General features: G+C 43.0%; 1 protein-coding gene across 2 annotated transcripts in view; it reads right to left on the bottom strand.

Annotated features, from left to right (window-relative positions):
* The window catches only part of ABCB1 (ATP binding cassette subfamily B member 1), an 80,053-nt gene that overhangs the window by 8,245 nt on the left and 52,581 nt on the right, over positions 1–19,227 (bottom strand). For both annotated transcript variants that reach the window (XM_037066126.1, XM_037066127.1), the window contains exons 19-25: positions 17,613–17,690; positions 13,758–13,841; positions 8,337–8,540; positions 6,323–6,423; positions 4,945–5,085; positions 2,173–2,329; positions 1,116–1,313 (exon numbers count right to left, since the gene is read on the bottom strand). In XM_037066126.1, coding sequence (XP_036922021.1) covers positions 1,116–1,313; positions 2,173–2,329; positions 4,945–5,085; positions 6,323–6,423; positions 8,337–8,540; positions 13,758–13,841; positions 17,613–17,690 — 963 coding nt within the window. The remainder of the gene's footprint in view (positions 1–1,115; positions 1,314–2,172; positions 2,330–4,944; positions 5,086–6,322; positions 6,424–8,336; positions 8,541–13,757; positions 13,842–17,612; positions 17,691–19,227) is intronic.

Genomic DNA, 19,227 nt, shown 5'->3' with positions numbered 1-19,227 from the left:
AAAATCCCTAGAGCAGTTTCTGTTTCTTCCACGGAAACATCACTGATATGGTCCGTGTTTTCAACTGTGCTCCCCTTCTGTTTCTGTGTGTGTAGAATTATTATCAATACTTTCTTTTCTTTCTTCTTGTTAATTATTCTACTGAGTTTCGACTCAACTCTGTCATCAAGTGCTTTTTCCAGTAAAGAGACCAGGAGTGTGGCGGTGAAGCCATGACAATGTGTTTGTCCTTCCTAGATGGGTCACGGTCAAAACAGTGTGGGAACCTCGATCCTGGGTTAAGCCCATTGTTTCAGCCAAACTGGCCGAAAGGGACACTGGGAACAAATCACTTATTGAACACAGACCACATGATCTGTATTTTGTCACACGATCTCTTGCATCAAATGGCATCTTGACTGACTGCTTACCCCCACATCCTTATGCAACCAGCTCTACTTATCCCTTAAGAAGCGACTCAAATCCATCCTCTTCTTTAATCCACCTCATTGAAGTATAATCAGCATCTCCTCAGTGAGGGCGGACACTACGTGCTATCACTCACTGGAGCCCAACATGTAACACACTGCCTAATAAATGTCCATCAAGGGCCACAACCAGTGCCTGAGAGCCAACGATCCCTCCTTGGTTTCCCCTCCCAACCACACCGTAGCCATGATCGACTGCTTTCTGTCACTACCTCTTCACTGAGGACCCCTTGGAGCACCAGCAGGAGCCCATTCATGGCCAAATCTGGCCATGCCTTTCAGTCTTCATCCGACCCTCCACAGCCTTAGTCATTGCTGCCTACCTGCCTCCCCTTGAAACACGCCCACCCCCAGCCTTAGCTCCGACATTGTCTCTCCTACACACCCCCACCCTCTATCTTCATGGCTACTTAAATTTTTTTGCTGGGTCTTACGTAAGCTGAAACCCAATTAAGGGAAGGGAGAGGGGCAGTGTCGAGACAGAGGCTGGAGGTGTTCGCTGAAGCAGATGACAGCTTGGAGATCATACCTAGGATGTCAGAATTCAAGTGGGATGGTGGTTTAAAGGCTCATAGTGAAGAATTAAATACACTCAGGCTTTAAGATGATGAGAAACTTCAAGTGAGCTGAATAAGAAAGGGTGCTCACCACTGATCCGGCCAGGGGGTCGTAGAACCGCTCGAGGAGCTGGACCACCGTGCTCTTCCCACAGCCGCTGCTGCCCACCAGGGCCAGCGTCTGGCCCTTCTTCACCTCCAGGCTCAGCCCCTGAAGCACGGGCACGTCTGGCCGCGTCGGGTAGTTGAACACGACTTCATTAAACGTCACATTTCCTTCTAACGTGTTCTAAAATCAGAGCAATATCAATAAATTTCATTGCAGTAATCCTGGAAACATATCGTATAGCTAACACTCTCTGGTGCCAGGTGTCAAAGATAGTGAACTTATCATTGTTTTTCATTTGCAACTGCTAGAATTTAATACATAAAATCTCAGAGTCAATGTTTTATAGCTTGTATTATAAATATAATACAAATGTGATGACTCAATCTGCTCTCCAGGAATAATCTACATATTCCCCAGGAATAATCCATATAAAATAGATGAGTGGATAAAACAACTATGGGACATTTACACAATGGAATCCTACTCAGCTTAAAAAGGAAAAAAATTTTACCCTTTGCAACAGTATGGATGGACATGGAGAACATTATGCTAAGTGAAATAAGCCAGTCAGAGAAAGGAAAATCCCATATAAGTTCACCCATATGCGGAATCTAACTGAACTAAGAAAATGAGGATAGACTCACAGATGGACAGCAGAATGATAGCTAGTGGGTGGGTGAGTTTAGGGGGTGGAGGGACTGAGCAAAAAGGAAAAAGGACTCATGGACACGGACATCAGAGTGGTGATTGCCGGAGGAAGGGCGTATAAGGGGACTAAATGGTAATGGAAATGATACAATAAAGATTTTTAAAAACCCAATTACAAGATTTGCTTATCAATTGGGCAATAGTCCTATCTCCCTGTAACTCTGTCATATAAAAAGTACTGGATGTTAATACATATTATTAACAGTTGTTAAAATGAATCCATGATCTAGAAAGTTCCATTTTATCACCCGCGAATTTTAAAAAGCACAGATGTTATACTTTCACACTCCTCAGTTAGGAGCAGGTCATATAATCAAGACGTGCTACTCACCAGCTTCTGGCCTTCCGTGCTGTAGCTGTCGATCAGAGGGGATTTTTCGATGATCATGATGACGTGGGCTGCTGACACTTTGGCTTTGGCATAATCGGGAGCAAATGAACTCACCTGCCCCACTGCCATGGCACCAAAGACAACAGCTGAGAACACCCTACAAAAAAAAAAAACAGAGACAAACCGTGTGCAAAGAGTGTTCACCTCCATGCTTGGAAGCTGGCACTTCCAGCCAGAGAGCATTGCATCAAACAATGACAATACGGAAGTTAAAAATCACTTTTCTTTATAAATGTATGAAGGGGTACCAGATGGACTGTAAAAGGACCCCATTTTTCATCTCTTTCTGTATCTTCACCTTCTTGCAATGTGACTTTGCAGCTCCTCCATTTAAGAAGTAGAATTTGTTTTCCTACCCATTGAATCTGGACTTGGGCTTGTGACTTGCTTTGATCAACAGGATATGGTGGAAGTGACTGTTGCCAGGTCCAAGTCTGGCTCAGGGGGCCTTGAATGACTCTCTCGCCCCGCCCAGTTCCCCTCCCTCTGAACTCAGCCACGACCACAAACCCAGCTAGCCTGCTGGAGGACGAGGCACAGACGGAGGGGAGCTGTGCGGGTCCCAGCTAACTAGCTCATGGCTCACTGCAGACACCTGCATGAGCCTAACTGAGCTTCATTATACTTAACCAGCTGCCCGGTTAAGTATAATGAAGTAGAAAGCAGAACTGCCCAGCTGACCCCCAGACTTGTGGGTGAAAATAATGTTTATCATTGTATGCTACTGTAGTGACTGGTTGTTATGCAGCATTTTTGTGAACCAATAATGGATATAAGCGGTGATGCTGGAATTACATCAGAGTCTTAGAAAACCTATGAGCTGTGTGGTAAGGAGTTCCTTACAGGCCCAGATGCACCAACCCTCTTAATCTGTGACATGGGCACCACAGCAGCCCTCACAGGAGATCAAGTCCAGCTCCCAGTGTTTATGCTCAGGCACTTCCCCTAAACTGGCTTCTCTCCTCTGTTTTAGGAAGTAGCAAATTGGATTGAGTCTACTGTTAAAAATTTCTTCAGAAGACACTGAAATAGAGAACAGGTTGACAGTGACCAGAGGGGAGAGGGGAGGGAATTTCAGGGGAAAAGGGGAAGGGTGTATAGGAACAAGTATAAAGGACACATGGACGAACACTAGGGGTGGGGGTGGGGGTGGAAATGGGAGGGAGAGGGGGAGGGCTGGGTGGGTGGGCTGGGAGTAAAAGACAGAAAACTGTACTTGAACAACAATAAAAATAAAAAAATAAAAAAATTCTTCGGACTGAAGAAATAATTCCTTTTGCTTAAGACAGCTCTTCTAATATTGGGATATTGTGAATAGTCAGAATGGCAGAAGGTAAGAGCTGGAGAATTTCAGAAATGACAAAGGGAAGCAAGACTGGGATTCCCGCTACGTCACAGGTACGACGTAGACCATTTGCTTCTCTGAAAACTCCTTTCATTCTCAGCATTCTCGCTGCTTTCCTCTGGACACATTTATCCACACACCTTTCTAAATAGTGTGTCTGGAACTGACCTACAACGCGGGAACCCTCGCAGATAATACTGTGAGTCCGTGGCTTCCTCTTCACCAGAGTACAGACCCCACGCCTTTGTAAATGTAGCACATGGTGTCTTTTTTTAAAAAGCTCTAAATGAATCATACAGATGGTTAATCTTGGGCTTGTTCTCACTGAGACCTGGGGCATCTTTTCAAAACGGTATGATCTCTGATTAGACAGGTCTCCTCTTTCCTTTACGTGGACAACAAATTTCCTGAATCTAAACACCCAACTGTCAGCAAGTATTTACTCCGTTCAATACTTTCCTGTGGAGGGGAGCACCATATCAAATAGTTATCTAATCAAAGCCCCAGTGCCAGTGATGCCCAGTCTTGATCTTTTGGTCACAGTTAGAAATAGTACCTGCATTCATCACAAAGAGATACTGAGTGGAATTTCAACCTGTTGGGGCCGTCCTGAGAAAGCTAATGCATCCTCATGTCCATGTCTAAAGAAGATGACAATGTTATACTAACACATTATGCTGCCAGGCTCAGATGATTCTGGCTTAAACGTGAAACCATATTATTACTAGTAATGGTATGTATCCTTACCCAGCACCGAATCTAGACACTCAGAAAGATCACACACACTTTTAATACCCAACTGCGTAACGGACTACTTTGGAACTGCACTGAAGGTCAGGTCTTGTCCCCCTGACCAAGGTACAATCTTCTGCACTCACAGGGATGTAGCAGGAATCCCAGCCTAGCTTGCCCCTGTCATTTCTGAAATTCTCCAGATCTTACCTTCTAGCTTCTCTTCTTTTGTCAAACAGACCAAATTTATCCTGGACTCTGCCAGGGCTCACGGATCTCAGAGCTCCACAGCTGCCCTGCATAGAGTCCCTTAAGGAGGAGCCAGGTACCTGGATCAGGCGTAGGCTTCTTCCCAAATGCCAAGGCCTTCTGGAAACCTCTTACCGAATCACCACCCCCCCACCTAGCCACAGACCTGAAAGGTCAAGTGTGAGTCAGCACTGGGGTGAGCGAGTCACTGAGTCCCCAAATGAAGAGGCCTTCAACTCCACTACAGACTCAGAGGCGAACTGACACATTGTGAACCGCTGAAATCTCTTCTTGAAGATTCACAGTACAGGCTTCCCGTGCAGGCATAAGCATGTTCCCCTGTTTCATTTCTAGAGTTTAAGTGTAAATATTAACCCAATACTTACAACAGAACATCCTCAAATTTCATGAAGTTATTTGCCACCAAGTAGGCACCAAACCGGAAACAGGCAGCATAGGAAAAATACATCATCGCCTGGGTGAAGGAAAATGTGATTCCAAAGATGTGTGCTTTCCTCAAAGAGTTTCTGAAAAGAAGACATTTTGCAACTTACCTGGCTTTCTTTTCTCAGCCCTTAAAACGTAACCTTTGATCAGTGAGTGGTGGTGCATGGAGGCCTGGCAGACAAAAATGGGTTTAGTTCGGTCCTCACTTTACCACCTGTGAGCATTTAGGAAACTGCCTCATCTCTGAGCCTCAGTGTCTTCTATCATTAATGAAGGATGAACCACACTTCAAAGTATTGAAGCAGTTTAAAAAAGCCAAGGAAAACACGAAGAGCCTGTAAAGGATTCGTAAATGGAGGTCCCTTCCCCTCCCCTCCTACTCTTGGACATACAGCATATGTACTGTATGGTAAATGCCCACTCAACACACATTTACCCAACACCTGTGGCAGGAACCACACTGGGCAACACAGAGGAATGAGGCATGTTCTTGCCCTCAAGGGCCCAGGCGTCAAGTTGGATTCGAGTATACGCAATGGAGGTACCTTATGAATAATGTTTGGGGGAGCTAGAGAAGGCTTCACGAAGGAGTTCACACTCACAGATTTTCCGAACCACAGGGAAGTCGGCCACGTGAAGGAAAGAGCAGGCTGATGAGGGTGCAGCCCTCTGGGCCTTGTACTATGGCTTCAGGAAGATCAGCCCCGTTACCATCTACTTCATACAATGGGATTCCAAGTGAAATTTTTTTCCCAGAAAAAAAGGCTCTACTCTCATAAAAAAAAAAAGTTTGAAAACCCATTGATAACCCACCGAAAACACATCTTTTACTATAAAAAAAACTGAGACTCGGAGGTTGGGCTTATGCTCAGATCACTGTTTAGAGCTCTCACTGGGTGAGCAGAGCACAGGAAGGGCGGAAGGCTTCTCCCAGGGACAGGCAAAGAGAAGGAGAGAAGGCGCACTGCAAGAAGCACCACCCCTCGGGTCCACCAATACCCAAATTTCATATTCCACAAAGAACTAATTTCCAACAAGAGCAAATAACAGTGTCACTATCCAAACTTGGCAGCAGAGTCATTCTTAATATCCATCCTCTCTCCCACCCCTCCCCATTGGGCATCTGTTCATACAGGTTCTACCTCAGAGATGCCCCGGTCTTAGGTCAGGGTCTTGTCATTCCTCTCTTGGATAATTACAAGTACTTGCCTAATGGGTCCCTTCTAGGAGTATCTCCACTTGTCCCCTGCCTTCCGGGAACACCAATCTGGTGATTGGAAAACTCCCACTCCCCGCCCACTCTGCAGTGGTTATTACCTGTATGGTACCTGCAAACTCTGTGCATACATTTGTTCAAACTTCTGCTCCCGAGTCAAGGAGACAACGGTCCGGACGTTTTCAATTGCTTCCGTAGCAATCTACAACAGAGAGCACTTGGTCACTAAGAGCCACAAACAATGGCAATTAGTTTGAGTTCCATAAAAGAGATAAATACTGTGCATTAATAAATTAATATTATTAACTTACTACGACCTATGAACTTCTTTGCTATGAAAAACAATACTAAGTAATTTACCAAATCGAGTTTTAGATCTGGAAGGAAGATCAGTTTAATTCAATCTCCTCTTTACAGAAAGAGAAGCTACAGCTTAAACAGATAAAGGCACTTACCTAAAGCCACAGAGCTTTCCAGTGGCAAAATTAACCTGCGAACGCAGTATTTCATATCTACTGCAGTGCTATTTCTTCTATGATGGCTAAACACTTTGAGTTTATAGTTTTTTATATTTTTAAATGTGCTGTTTACATTTTTCTCTTTATAATTATCATTCATGACAACTAATATTTGGGAAACATTAAAAAGGTACAAAAAGTAACACAAAGTTATGTACTGGAGTATTTGACATATTAGCTCACATGTTGTTTTCCTAGACATATACATATTTAACAAAATCAGGATATAATTCCATATTTGGATTTATATCATTATTTTTTACCTTAACAAATATCAGGAGTACTTTTTAAGGCCATTAAATATACATTAATAATGGGATGTGTAATGGGCCACTTAATATCTCAGCCACTTAAGCATTCCTTTGTTAATAAACAAGGTTTTCAGGGTTTTTTTTGATAAAAATATGCTGTGATAATCATCCTTGTACAAAAACATTTGCCAATGTTGAGTTATTTCCTTAGGAGAAGTTCTTTAAAGGGAAATGCCTAGCTCAAAGAGAATAAACTAACTTTAAGAAACATGGTATATACTACCAATTTGTTCTCCAGAGAGTTTCTATCATTTAATTGTTAAACATTTTTTTAATTTTTCAATTCCAGTTGACATACATTATACTAGTTTCAGGTGTATAACATAGTGACATTTATATAACTTAGTAAATGATCACCCTGATACTTCTAGTACTTACCTGACGCCATACAGAGTTTGTACAGTTTGTCAACTATATTCCCTACGCTGTACTTTACATCCCTGTGACTGTTTTCATAACTGGCAACTTGTACTTCTTAATACTTTACCTTTTTCACCCATTCCCTCATCTCTTTCCCTTCTAGCAACCACCCATTTGTTTGTTCTCTGTATTTGCGTTTGTTTCTGTTGTGTTTATTCATTTATTTTGTTTTTCCAGGTCGACATATAAGTGAAATCACATGTTATTGTCTGACATTTCACTTAGCATAATATCTTCTAGTCCATCCATGTTGTCACAAATGGAAAGAGTTCTTTTTTCTGGCCAAGTAATGTCCCATCGAATATATGCCCCCCCCCTTCTGTTTCCATTTGTCTATTTACATGAACGCTTGGGTTGCTTCCATATCTTGACTATTGCAAAAATGCTGCAATGAACCTAGAGATGCACAAATCTTTCTGAATGGGTGTATTGGATTACTTTGGATAAATACCCAGGAAAATTACTGGGTCATACGGTAGTTCTGGTTTTAATCTGTTGAGGACCCTCTGCACTGTTGTCTCCAGTGGCTGCACCCCTCTACACTCCCACCGACAGTGCGTGAGGCGGACAGGTGCGAGGCAGTGGCTCCTACTATGGTTGCGAGTTGCATTTCCCTAATGACGTTGAGCAGCATCGTTGCATATGTCTGCTGGCCCTCTATAGGTCCTCTCTGGAGAAAAATGTTTTTTCATGTCCTCTGCCCATTTTTGATCAGATTTTTGGTTATTGATTAGTAAGATTGCTTTGAGGAATAGTTTTAAAAACATTCTTTGAGCTTCTAAGCAGTAGTGAGTTACAGTAACAGAACAACACTCATTAGACCATTTTACTCCACTTAGGTCAGCAAGTCAGTTAGTTTGACTCACCCTCCCAGAACCTTCTAGCTCTTTCTTGTCCTTTAGTGCATTTCCAGACAACATCTTCACTTCGACAAGTCCCGCTATTGCAATGATGGGCACAATGGCAAAGAGTAAAAGTGTTAGCTGCCAGCCGTAGATTAAGGATATAATGGTGCCTGTCCCAAGATTTGCTACGTTCTGGGCGATCGTAGCGAGTCTAGAGCCTGTTGCCTGCAAAACAAACAAAACAAATTAGATAGACACTTTTACATTACCTTTAAAATCTACATTTCCATTTCCTCTAGGATTGTGACAGTTCAGCTTCATGAAAATCTATTAAGTATCTTCTCATAAGACAAAAATAAATGTTTACTTGTTGGCTTATTCGGTTGAGAAAATGAAGATTTTCACCCCAGCTGATGTAGCTCAGTGGATTGAGTGCGGGCCTTCGAACCACACAATCGCAGTTCGATTCCCAGTCAGGGCACATGCCTGGGTTGCAGGCCAGTTCCCAGCAGAGGATGCATGAGAGGGAACCATACATTGATGTTTCTCTCTCTCTCCTTCCCTTCCCCTCTAAAGATAAATAAATAAAATCTTTAAAAAAAAGAAAATGAAGATTTTCATGACTTCAGAATAAATACTGAGAGTACAAGGTCAATGATGCAGAAATCAATTGTACGTTTCTATCTCTTCTGATTTTTTAATACCAAGAAAATATTCATTAATCAAACCATGATCACTAAAGTGAACTCTGAAAATTAATAAGATAAAAGAGCCTGACAAATAGTAAACTGGGCATGTTAGAAATTTCCAATGTTAGATGCAGAACTACTTATAATTTAAGCCTAATATTTGTCATTAAGGATATTCGAATGTATCTTGGCATCTTTCAGATCTTATTGTGCTTAATTTAACCTGCATTTGATTTGGAAAAAATACAGAGAGCTGACAGTTATGGAATTGAATGAGGGAGAGTGAGCAGGCATCAGATCCTTCAGTGTGAATGCCAGTGCCAGGAAAATAAAGCCTGGCTATAAAAACCACTGGGGGCTGGGGCAGTGGAAGAAACTGCTGGTCTCTCACCAGAGTCCATTTCAAGGGCCCACAGGGTCCTAGAATGTATGCAAGCCCACCCACTCTGGGAATTACCACCAGAGCAGCAGCTAGAGGGTCACCAGTCACATAAGTGATTGGAAGCTGGGTGAGTGCTAAACAAGCCTCCAGCAGTCAGGCAGCGGCACTGCCCCTTCTCTGACCCCTGCCCCACATACAAAGCCACGAAGCAGTACAGCGGGTGCCCCGGCCCTGGCAAGTACCTAAGGCTCCACCCCATACAAAGTAACAGGCGCACCAAGACATGGAGTCAAAGCAGCTCCACCTAACGCACAGAAACAAACACAGGGAAGACGCCAAATGGAGGAGACAAGGAAATATGGCTCAAATGAAAGAATGGAACAAAACCCCAGTAAAAGAACTAAGCAAAACGGGGATAGCCAAGCTATCAGATGCAGAGTTTAAAACTCCAGTGATAAGGATGCTTAGATATCTCACTGAGTTCTGCAAAAGCATAAGAGAAATAATGAAGGCTATACTAAGTAAAATAAAGAAAAATCCACAGGGAACCAACACTGAAGGGAAGGAAGCCAGGGTTCGAATCAATGAGTTGGAATATAAGGAAGAAATAAACAGTCAATCAGAAAAGAAGAAATAAGAATTCAAAAAAAACAAGGAGAGAATAAGAAGACTCTGGAACATCTCTCCACACTTGCCAACATCTGAATCATAGGGTTGCCAGAAGGAAAAGAGGAAGAGCAAGTAATGGACAACTTATTTAAAAAATAATGAAAGAAAACTTTCCTAATTTGGTGAAGGAAACAGACATATAAGTCCAGGAAGCACAGAGTCCCAAGCAAGTTGAACCCAAAGAGGACCACACCGAGCACATCACAATTAAAATGTCAAAGGTGGAAGATAAAGAAAGAAATTTAAAAGCAGCAAGAGAAAAGCAGAGTTACCTACAAAAGAGTTCCCATCAGATTATCAGAAGGAGCTGACCAGAAGTATTCAAAGTTATGAAAAGCAGGACCTACAACTTAGATTACTCTATTTAGTAAAGCTATCATTTAGAATGGAAGGGCAGACAAAATGCTTCCCAGACAAGGTAAAGCTAAAGGAGTTCAGCATCACCGAGTCCTTATTATATGAAATGTTAAAGGGATTTATTTAAGAAAAAGAAGATTAAAACTATGAACATAAAAACGACAACCCACTCAAAAATATCAACAACTAAATCTAAAAAACAAAAACAAAACAACCTAAGCAAACAACGAGAACAGGATCAGAATCATATACATGGAGCTCACAGGGAGGGTTATCAGTGGGGAGGGTAGGGGGGAGAACTAGGGGAAAGGTACAGGGGTTAAAGAGCATAATTGGTAGGTACAAAATAGGGGGAAGTTAAGAACAGTGTAGGAAATGGAGGAGCCAAAGAACTTATATGCACAACCCATGGACATGAACTAAGGGGTAGGGACTGCTGGAGGGAAGGGAGGTACTGGGCAGAGGGGGGCAAAGGGGAAAACATTGGGACAACTATAACAGCATAATTAATAAATCATACTTAAAAAAGAAAAAGAAATGCCTTGAACATTCCCCAAGTTCAGGGCAGATGCGTCATATGAGCACATAACCTTTCACACATATAAATATTAGCCCTGGATGTTAGTCAAGGCCACAGAAATGAGTAAAATGGATTAAAGATGACAAGTTGTTTTATGTACAGGAAAGATGAACTAAAAGATCTAGGACCATTACTTGGGGTGGGGAGAGCTTAAGCCCCTGGTTAATTTAATTTAATTTCAAAAAGGAGGGCTGAGAGGAGATAACACGGAACACCACAGCCCCGGTGTGAGGCAAGCAAGACAAAAACACTTTCCCTCTGAAACCCACAACACCCCTCACCACCTTCCTGCTGCACTCGGAGGTATTTCCGTCCCACTTCCTCTCCTGCTCATTTTTCTGCTCCCCTTTCCCTGTTCTCCCTCTCCTGCTGTCTATTTCCTCCTCAAAACACCACCATATTGCTTGAAACACAATTTGAAAACATTTGTGCTTACTGAATGAACGTGTATTTCCTAGACCTCCTTCTGAAGTCAGAAACATTGAACTGTATCTTTCCCTCAACCACCTTCTCACCCTCTCAAAATTTTTTTAAAAATACAGAGCTGCTTTTGATTTCTATATGGCTCTCCTTTGCTTTTTCTCTCTGCAGGAGTCTAGTTGTAATACCAAAATAAATGAAATTTACCAGCCCACTATTTCATAGGCAAATATTGAGATATATTTTCTTCTGATTTGTGTTTAGTAGAATCAAGCTACTCACTCAAAAGATATATTTGAGAAAATGCACCACTAGTGGTGAGGTAAAATATGAAAAACAACATAACCTCAATAAGCATCATCACTAATGACATACACACAAACCTGAGTTAGCCCTGCCTTGGGTGGCAATGACTGGTGACAGCGCTACTCATCTTAGGTAGTTTTATACACAAAAAATTAATTGTGCGACTTCCCACTGTGGAACAGGCAGATACGAACATATGTAGGCATACATATGCATGTGTTTTTTTTCAGTTGTGCAGGTCAAAAATTTTGGAGTCATTCTTAAATCCCCTCTATTTCATATCCCAACCAAGCAACCGATTTTTTTGGCTGGGCCTTCAACATATATCCAGAATCTACTTACTCTGTATCACCTTCAGTATGGACACCCCGTTCTGAAACGCTATCAACCCTCCCCTGGATCACTGCAGTGGACTCCCTGCCTACACCCAGGTCCCCTTCAGCCTATTCACACAGCAGCCTTTACACGTCTCAGATCGTGTCACTCTGGTATTCAAAACTCTATGATGGTTTCCCATCCAATTCCATACATTGCTGACTTCAACTCTTATGACTCTTCCTTTCACTCACTCTACTGCTGCCACACTGCCCTCCTTCTGTGGTGGAAATGCTCCAGCCTCAGGGCCTTTGCACTGGCTGATCCTTGTGTTTAGAATACTCCTCTCCAGGCACCCACAGGGCTGGCAGGTTTCCTTCCTTCAGGCCTCTTGTGTATATCAACATATCACTGAGGCCTTCCTTTCCTGACAACCAGCCCGCCCCTACCCCCCCATCCTGATGCCATTTTCCCCCCAGAGCACTTAATGATGCTCTGACACGCAATGTACACTCTGTAAGGTCAAGGTTGTTGTCCATTTTAGAAGTTCAAAGGTACTTCAAGTGGTGCGCATTGTGCTCTGCTAGGTTTTACAATGTGATCTAAACCTCAGTCTCCGTCGATTTGTTTGCTTTAAGCAAAGAAATCTGTATGAAAACAATGCCTAAGATTTATATTGCAATTTTACAACTCTCAGTATGCTAGTTTATTCTTAGAGAAGCCCCATGTATTTATAACTTAATTCATTCTTGCAGAAGCCCCATATACTAGGTAAAAGAAATGTTATAATACTACCTTACAGAAAGAGTTAAAAGCTAAAGATTGATAAGGTCCAAGGGAGAGAAAGGCAGCAGAGATCACATACTCTTTCAAATTTGTTGTCACCTTGTGGAATTTTGTGCGAGCAGTAGCAGTTGTAGAAGAAACTGTCGATTCACCCATAGGTCAAACACGTGCTGGTTCAACACTTTCTAGTCACCTCAGTTAAAGAGACTTACATTCAGGGTCCGACAGAAATAACGCCTGCTTGCGTGTGGCTGGTAGGGTCATAATATGGGTGTGATAATTTACAGCTTTAATTCGAACACTTCATCTAAAATGCCATACAGTGTGCTTGAATGTGACATTGTTACGTTACAGAATTACATGCTTGTGATTTTGTAATAAAAGATTTTGTATTAAAAAGGGGGCATTATTTGTGTCGGGCCCTGTAGCAGCAAAATTTCAGCTATTTCATCTGTTCATGTTGTTTCTTTTACCTTTGCTTTAATTTTTGAATGTGCTTCACATTCATTTCTTTCAACATTTGTTTAAAGGTTTTCTCCCCTGCCCCCTGAACTTTCTTACAGCAACTACGCACATTCCTTTTCCTGGAGGCAATTAAAATTTTGTTAACTGAATGTTAAAACAGACTGATCCTGCATGATACGCTGATAAATACTTCCTCTGCTCAATAGTTATCTTTCTGCCTGTGTCATTAATAGCTTAAACAAGATGGCAAATAACAAAAGAAAACTTGGAAGTCTTCTATACATTAAACAGTATATGACGTTTAAATAGTTAACATTTTTGGTATAAGGCACATAATATACTGTGTAGGTTAACTGTTTATTTAACATTTTGTTAAATACGATGGGAACTAACACCTGTAACGAGATCCTTAGTTTCATGCTGAGATTCAAAATGTCCAATTAAGACACACCCCAGAGAAAGGAGGCACGTACCCCTTTAACTTGAGCAGCGTCATTGGCAAGCCTGGTGGTCAAAGCTCCAGTGGTATTTTTAGGGTCATCAAACCAGCTCACATCCTGTGGCACGGAAAACAATTTCATTACCTTACAGTCCTATTTATAAGGCTCTTAGCTCTGAAGAACAATGACATAGTCAGTTTTGTTTATCATTTATAGCTCCTGCACTTAGCACTCAGAATTTGACACTCAGTAGAGAAGGTCTGTCTGACCTTATAGAAAGACGCATAAATTTGTCAAGTTTTTTTCAAATCTCTACTTTGTTCCAAACATGATTTTTAAGTGTTCAATCTATATAATAGTGACCAAAAAACCCTGGATTTTAGAGATGAAAGCCACAAATGACTAAATATACACAATGCTAGGAGGTAATAATGCTATGAAGAAAAACAGAGCCCTGGCCAGGTTGTTCAGTTGGTTGGAGCATCATCCTATACATCAAAAATATTGCAGGTTCAATCCCTGATCAGGGCATGTATGAGAGGCAATAGATCAATGTTTCTCTCTTTTTTTTTTAAAGATTTTATTTATTTATCTTAGAGGGGAAGGGAAGGAGAGAGAGAGAGAGAGAGAGAAATATCAATGTATGGTTGCCTCTTGTGCGTCCCCTGCCAGGAACTGGGAACTGGCCTGCAACCCAGGCATGTGCCCTGACTGGGAATCGAACTGCGATTGTGTGGTTCGCAAGCCCGCACTCAATCCATTGAGCTACACCAGCCAGGGCATCAATGTTTCTCTTTCACATTGGTGTTTCTCTCTTCCTCTCTCTCCCTCCCTCCCTCCCTCCCTCCCTCTCTCCCTCCCTCCCTCTCTCCTTCTCCTTCTCTCTCTCTAAAATCAATAAATATATGCTCAGATAAGGATTAAAAAAAGAAAAGAAAAAGAAAAATAGAGCTGGTTAAGAAGAAAAAAGTAAGGAAAGGTGCTATTTTTCTAGACTAGGGAGGTAACAGAGAAGGCCTAAGGTGACATTTGAGAAGATATCTGAATGAAGAGAAAAATGGAAATATGTGAGAGAAGGTAGAAATAGCATGTGCAAAGGCCCTGTGGCAAAGGCATACTTGATCTGTTCATGCACTAGCAAGAACGTCTTCCGAGCTACCATTAGCCTTAAAAGCATCTTTGTAACGCATGAATTTGCAAACTTGCCTCTTCCTCTAGACAGATTTCCTTTCTTGTTTATCTCTCCCACTCCTTCCATCTCATGGCTTTATTCAGAGAGTCTGTGCATATACTGACCATACACTGAAAAAATGGCTGGGGCTGTGGGTGATAGATCGGAAAGGCAATGGGAGCCACACCACGTGCAACTTTACAGGCAACTGTAAAGGTTGCAGATTTTTAGCCTGAAGGATACGAGTAGCTTTCAGCAGGTTTGGCGCAGAGGCTGTGATCTGACTCACACTTTCGGAGAATGACTCTGGCTCTTGGGAGATGAATCTACTGGGTTAAGATAAGGATGAAGGCAGGGAGACCAATTAGGAGGCTCTTGTAATATTAAACAAAAAGAAAGGAGTCAAGAAGGACCCTAAAGTTTTCAGCCTGAACAAGTGGTGGCATGGAGCTCCCATTTACTATGTGGGGGAAACTACACAGGGAATAACCCTGCAAGGAGAGGAGAGCTTGAAGCTCAGTTTGGGAGATGTTAAGTGGGAAATGTTTATTAGACATCCAACAGAGAAGCTCAATAGCAGTTAGGTAACTGTAGGTCAGAGCAGAATAAATGAACTTAGTTTAAAAAAATCAATGAAAGAAATCTAGATTATAATTTCATATTCAGCATAAAATACGATTTTCTTTATAAAAACACTTGTTTTTAAATATGGAAATATTTAAAAGATTGTATGGTCGAGATATAAATTTATATCCATTACAAAAAATAACTATGATCTAAAAAGTTATCTGAGCTGGTGATTTGCATTAAAGCAGCATCTATCATTTTCTCCAAAAATAATTAAGAAAAAATAGCATTAAATTAAAAATGGATCTGCCTTTCGACCCATAGATCCCACTCCTGAGAATATAACTGAAGGAACCCAAAACATGAATACGAAAGAACATAAGCACCCCCGTGTTCATTGCAGCGTTATTTATATTCGCCAAGATATGGAAGGAGCCCAAGTGCCCATCAGTAGATGAGTGGGACATTTACACAATGGAGTACTACTCGGCTATAAAAAAGAGGAAAATTTTACCCTTTGGGACAGTATGGATGGACCTGGAGAAAACATTATGCTGAGTGAAATAAGCATAATAAGTCAGAGAAATAAGCATAAATAAATCAGAGAAAGACAAATACCATATGATTTCACTCATATGCAGAATCTAATAAACACACTGAACTAACAAGTAAAATAGAGACAGACTCAGACAAAGCGCAGATGACAGCTAAGGATGGGGAGAGGTTAAGGGTGGAGGGGTTGAGCAAAAAGGAAAAAGGACGCATGGACATGGACAACAGTGTGATGATTATGGATGGAGGGAATATATGGGGACTAAGTGGTAATGGAAAAAAATACAATAAAATTTTTTTTAAAAAGACAGCATTGTAACTTATTATAGTATGCATCAACTTATTCTTTAAAACTGTGAAGCCCCTAAGTGCCTCTCCCATGGGAATATAACTTTCTTGATGACAGGGTCCATTCAGGTTTGAATGACTTACAATACTTAGTATAATGCCTGGTAAGCAGAAGGCACTTCAATGTAGCATGACTGGACTTAATTTATGGAAAGGACATCACGAAACCATCAGCTCAGCTTCCAAAATGAAATGGACATAGGAGCTGGCCGGGGGGCCGCTGGATAGTGCGGCATTTGGCCCAAGACCAAGGTCAGCGGTGAGCCTAAGAGGAATCTCAGCTATCAAAACTTGACTGAGTCCTAGGACAGGGCCCTCCATCAAACAGTACCCCATCACTCACGAGATTCAGTCTTACTCTGTTGGTCATAAGCTAGCAATTCTGATAACCAGGTCTTCTTTTAAAGTGGCATTGAGTGATAGAAGTCGAAAAGGACTAAAGAACCAAAGACACTGGGGAAACTCAAGGTCATTCAGAAATCCTAACACTGCAAACTGATGCTTCTCAGCAAGGGCTCAAGTGCCTGTCTGGAGCCTCCTTCGGAGCATCACTTTATTCACTAGCAAGGGATTAGTGGAGAATTATATTACAAAGTCACAAAACTTTCATGTTGTTAAAGAAACTTCCCGGTTTGAACTGGGCTACTTTGGGTTATAGTCCCTGAATCTCCTGCCCCCCCTTCCCCAGGAAAACATCACATCTGCACATGAGGGTTTTGAAGGTCTAAAATGTGAGCATCATTAGATGAAGTCATTATCAGCTAGTTACACTGCAGCTTGAGTTAGTCCATCCGTCTAGCCCCGGCAAAGAAAATGTGTGGTAAAGACACGGGCTGTGGGGATGAATTTCGACTGTGGAAAGAAAGGGACAAGACGGCATCTCTTGGTGGGAAGAAACACAGGCATCCAGGGCCTCCCAGGGGAAGGAGGGAGAGAGGAAGAGGCTGAGGGGCACTGAAGACCACTGGCGCCTACTCTGCCTCCAGCGGCTGAGACAAAGGCTGGAGGTGAGTCTGCTCAGGAGACTGTCTCGCAGCCATCCTGTGCCCACCCACGGCAGACAGATGGCTGGGCCTCTGAGCCTGCACCTGGGCGGCATGCAGCCTTATCTGCAAGATGAGAGCCAGGGAAGAGCAACACAGGCGCTTCTCTGAGGAACCTGACGATGCTCCCACTTCCCGAGTCCACAGGGCCCAGGAGAGGACCCAGGAGTTCTGCGCATCCTGGGGCACAATCCTCAACAGAAATACCTGTCTCAGCATGGATTTGAAAACCATGTATCGAAGCCGCTTGGTGAGGATCTCTCCGGCTTTGCCAAATGTGTAGCCCTGTGAAGAGTGAGAACATACTGTAAGGAAGGGGACTTGTCAGAGACCAAGACGCTGATTACACAAAAGGAGGAGGCCCTGATGTCATTGCTAAAGAGGACACTAGACAAAGTCGGAAAGCTTGATTTCTAGAGGCGACTACGTTTCAGTGACTGTATACCATGGTGGCACAGCCAGGGGGCCCAGTTTTGAAGTTGACACCGCCACTTCCCAGCTAGCCAGCAGGCCGCCCCTACTTATTTCCCCAATGAACCAGGGTCTGTCACAGAAGCTGGAGTTGTCCCCAAGGCAGGGGGCACTCTAAACAGGGTGGCTATATAATGTATCATGCAAACCAGGACACTTTTGAGAGTGAAAAGAGGTACTATTAATCGTTATACAAGGACCTGAGGTGTAATCTGGGAAAACAGGAATATACGGTCATACCAGCCACAGAAGATGCAGAAAACAAAGACATCAAAATGAAATTCTTAGTGTCTACGTTTACAAAAAGCCCAACCTAGGAGAAAAAACAGGCTGGGGAAGGACGCTCACTGAGAATTTTCTGTGCTACTCCTCTCCACCCACCCAGGACGCGACCTTCTGTGTCTGGAGGGAGGAAGGAAGTTACTGGGCAGGAACAGAGGAAGCTGTGATTGTGCGCCTGTGTCGGGCTACTTCTAGGGGGAAAGGGCAGCAGAACTCTCACCCCAGTGAGTTTGGGGGTACAGGACTGAAGGAAGCAGTGCCCCCTCTCTTTCTGGAGTGCCGGGAAGTGGCAGGTCGCAGAGGACGCCTGCCACACAGTGGCACCGGCGAAAGCAGAGTGGAACGTCTCCACGGTGCATCAGAACAGCAAGGCCCCCTGACAGCCCGAGTCTCCTGCAGAAGCAGAGAAGTAGATAGAGGAAGGCAACCGCATCTCCACTGTGCTCCCGAATAGCATGGCGGACATTATGGAGAGAGAGGGCAGAAACGGATGCAAAGAGCACAGGTGAAGATGGAACCAGTCCTTCTACGTGGACCTGATAAAGGGGAACAGCCAAGTGGGGCCACGAAACTGAAGGCAGATGGGGACATGGCGCCCCTCCGGCTGCCAGCATGAAGCGGACCATTGCCCTCCACCCTGCGCAGCAATGCTGCACAACCCCTCTGCTATCTCATGCCAACCCAGGGAGGAGGAGGACAGGAAGGATTCCATTATCTGAGCTTAAGCCCGAAATTACTAAAACGGTTACATTTACTTGGAAATGACCAGGTTAAGGTCTCGGCTATTAGGCTGAATGAAATGTGAAATACCTTGCCCACTACAGGAAAATAGTTGTTCTTATACTGGAGGCAATATAACAATGAAGAGCCAGCTGTTGTTAAGTGCTTCCTCTGACCCTATACCTATGTTAGCTCATTAAGTCCTCTGGACAACCCTATAAGCACCACTGAGATTTGGAGAGGCGACTAAGTTGCCAGAGGCCACAGTTCTAAGGTGGCACAGTTGAAACCAGAATCTGGGTCTCTGAGAATCCTTACCAGAGTGGGAACCCAGAGCCTGAGAATTCAT

This window comes from Sturnira hondurensis, unplaced genomic scaffold (assembly GCF_014824575.4).
Source record: "Sturnira hondurensis isolate 20B ecotype Veracruz unplaced genomic scaffold, ASM1482457v3 Scaffold0016462, whole genome shotgun sequence".
Taxonomy (NCBI): domain Eukaryota; kingdom Metazoa; phylum Chordata; class Mammalia; order Chiroptera; family Phyllostomidae; genus Sturnira; species Sturnira hondurensis.
Note: the sequence above shows the minus strand (reverse complement) of the source record. Positions and strands in the feature narration are given on the sequence as shown.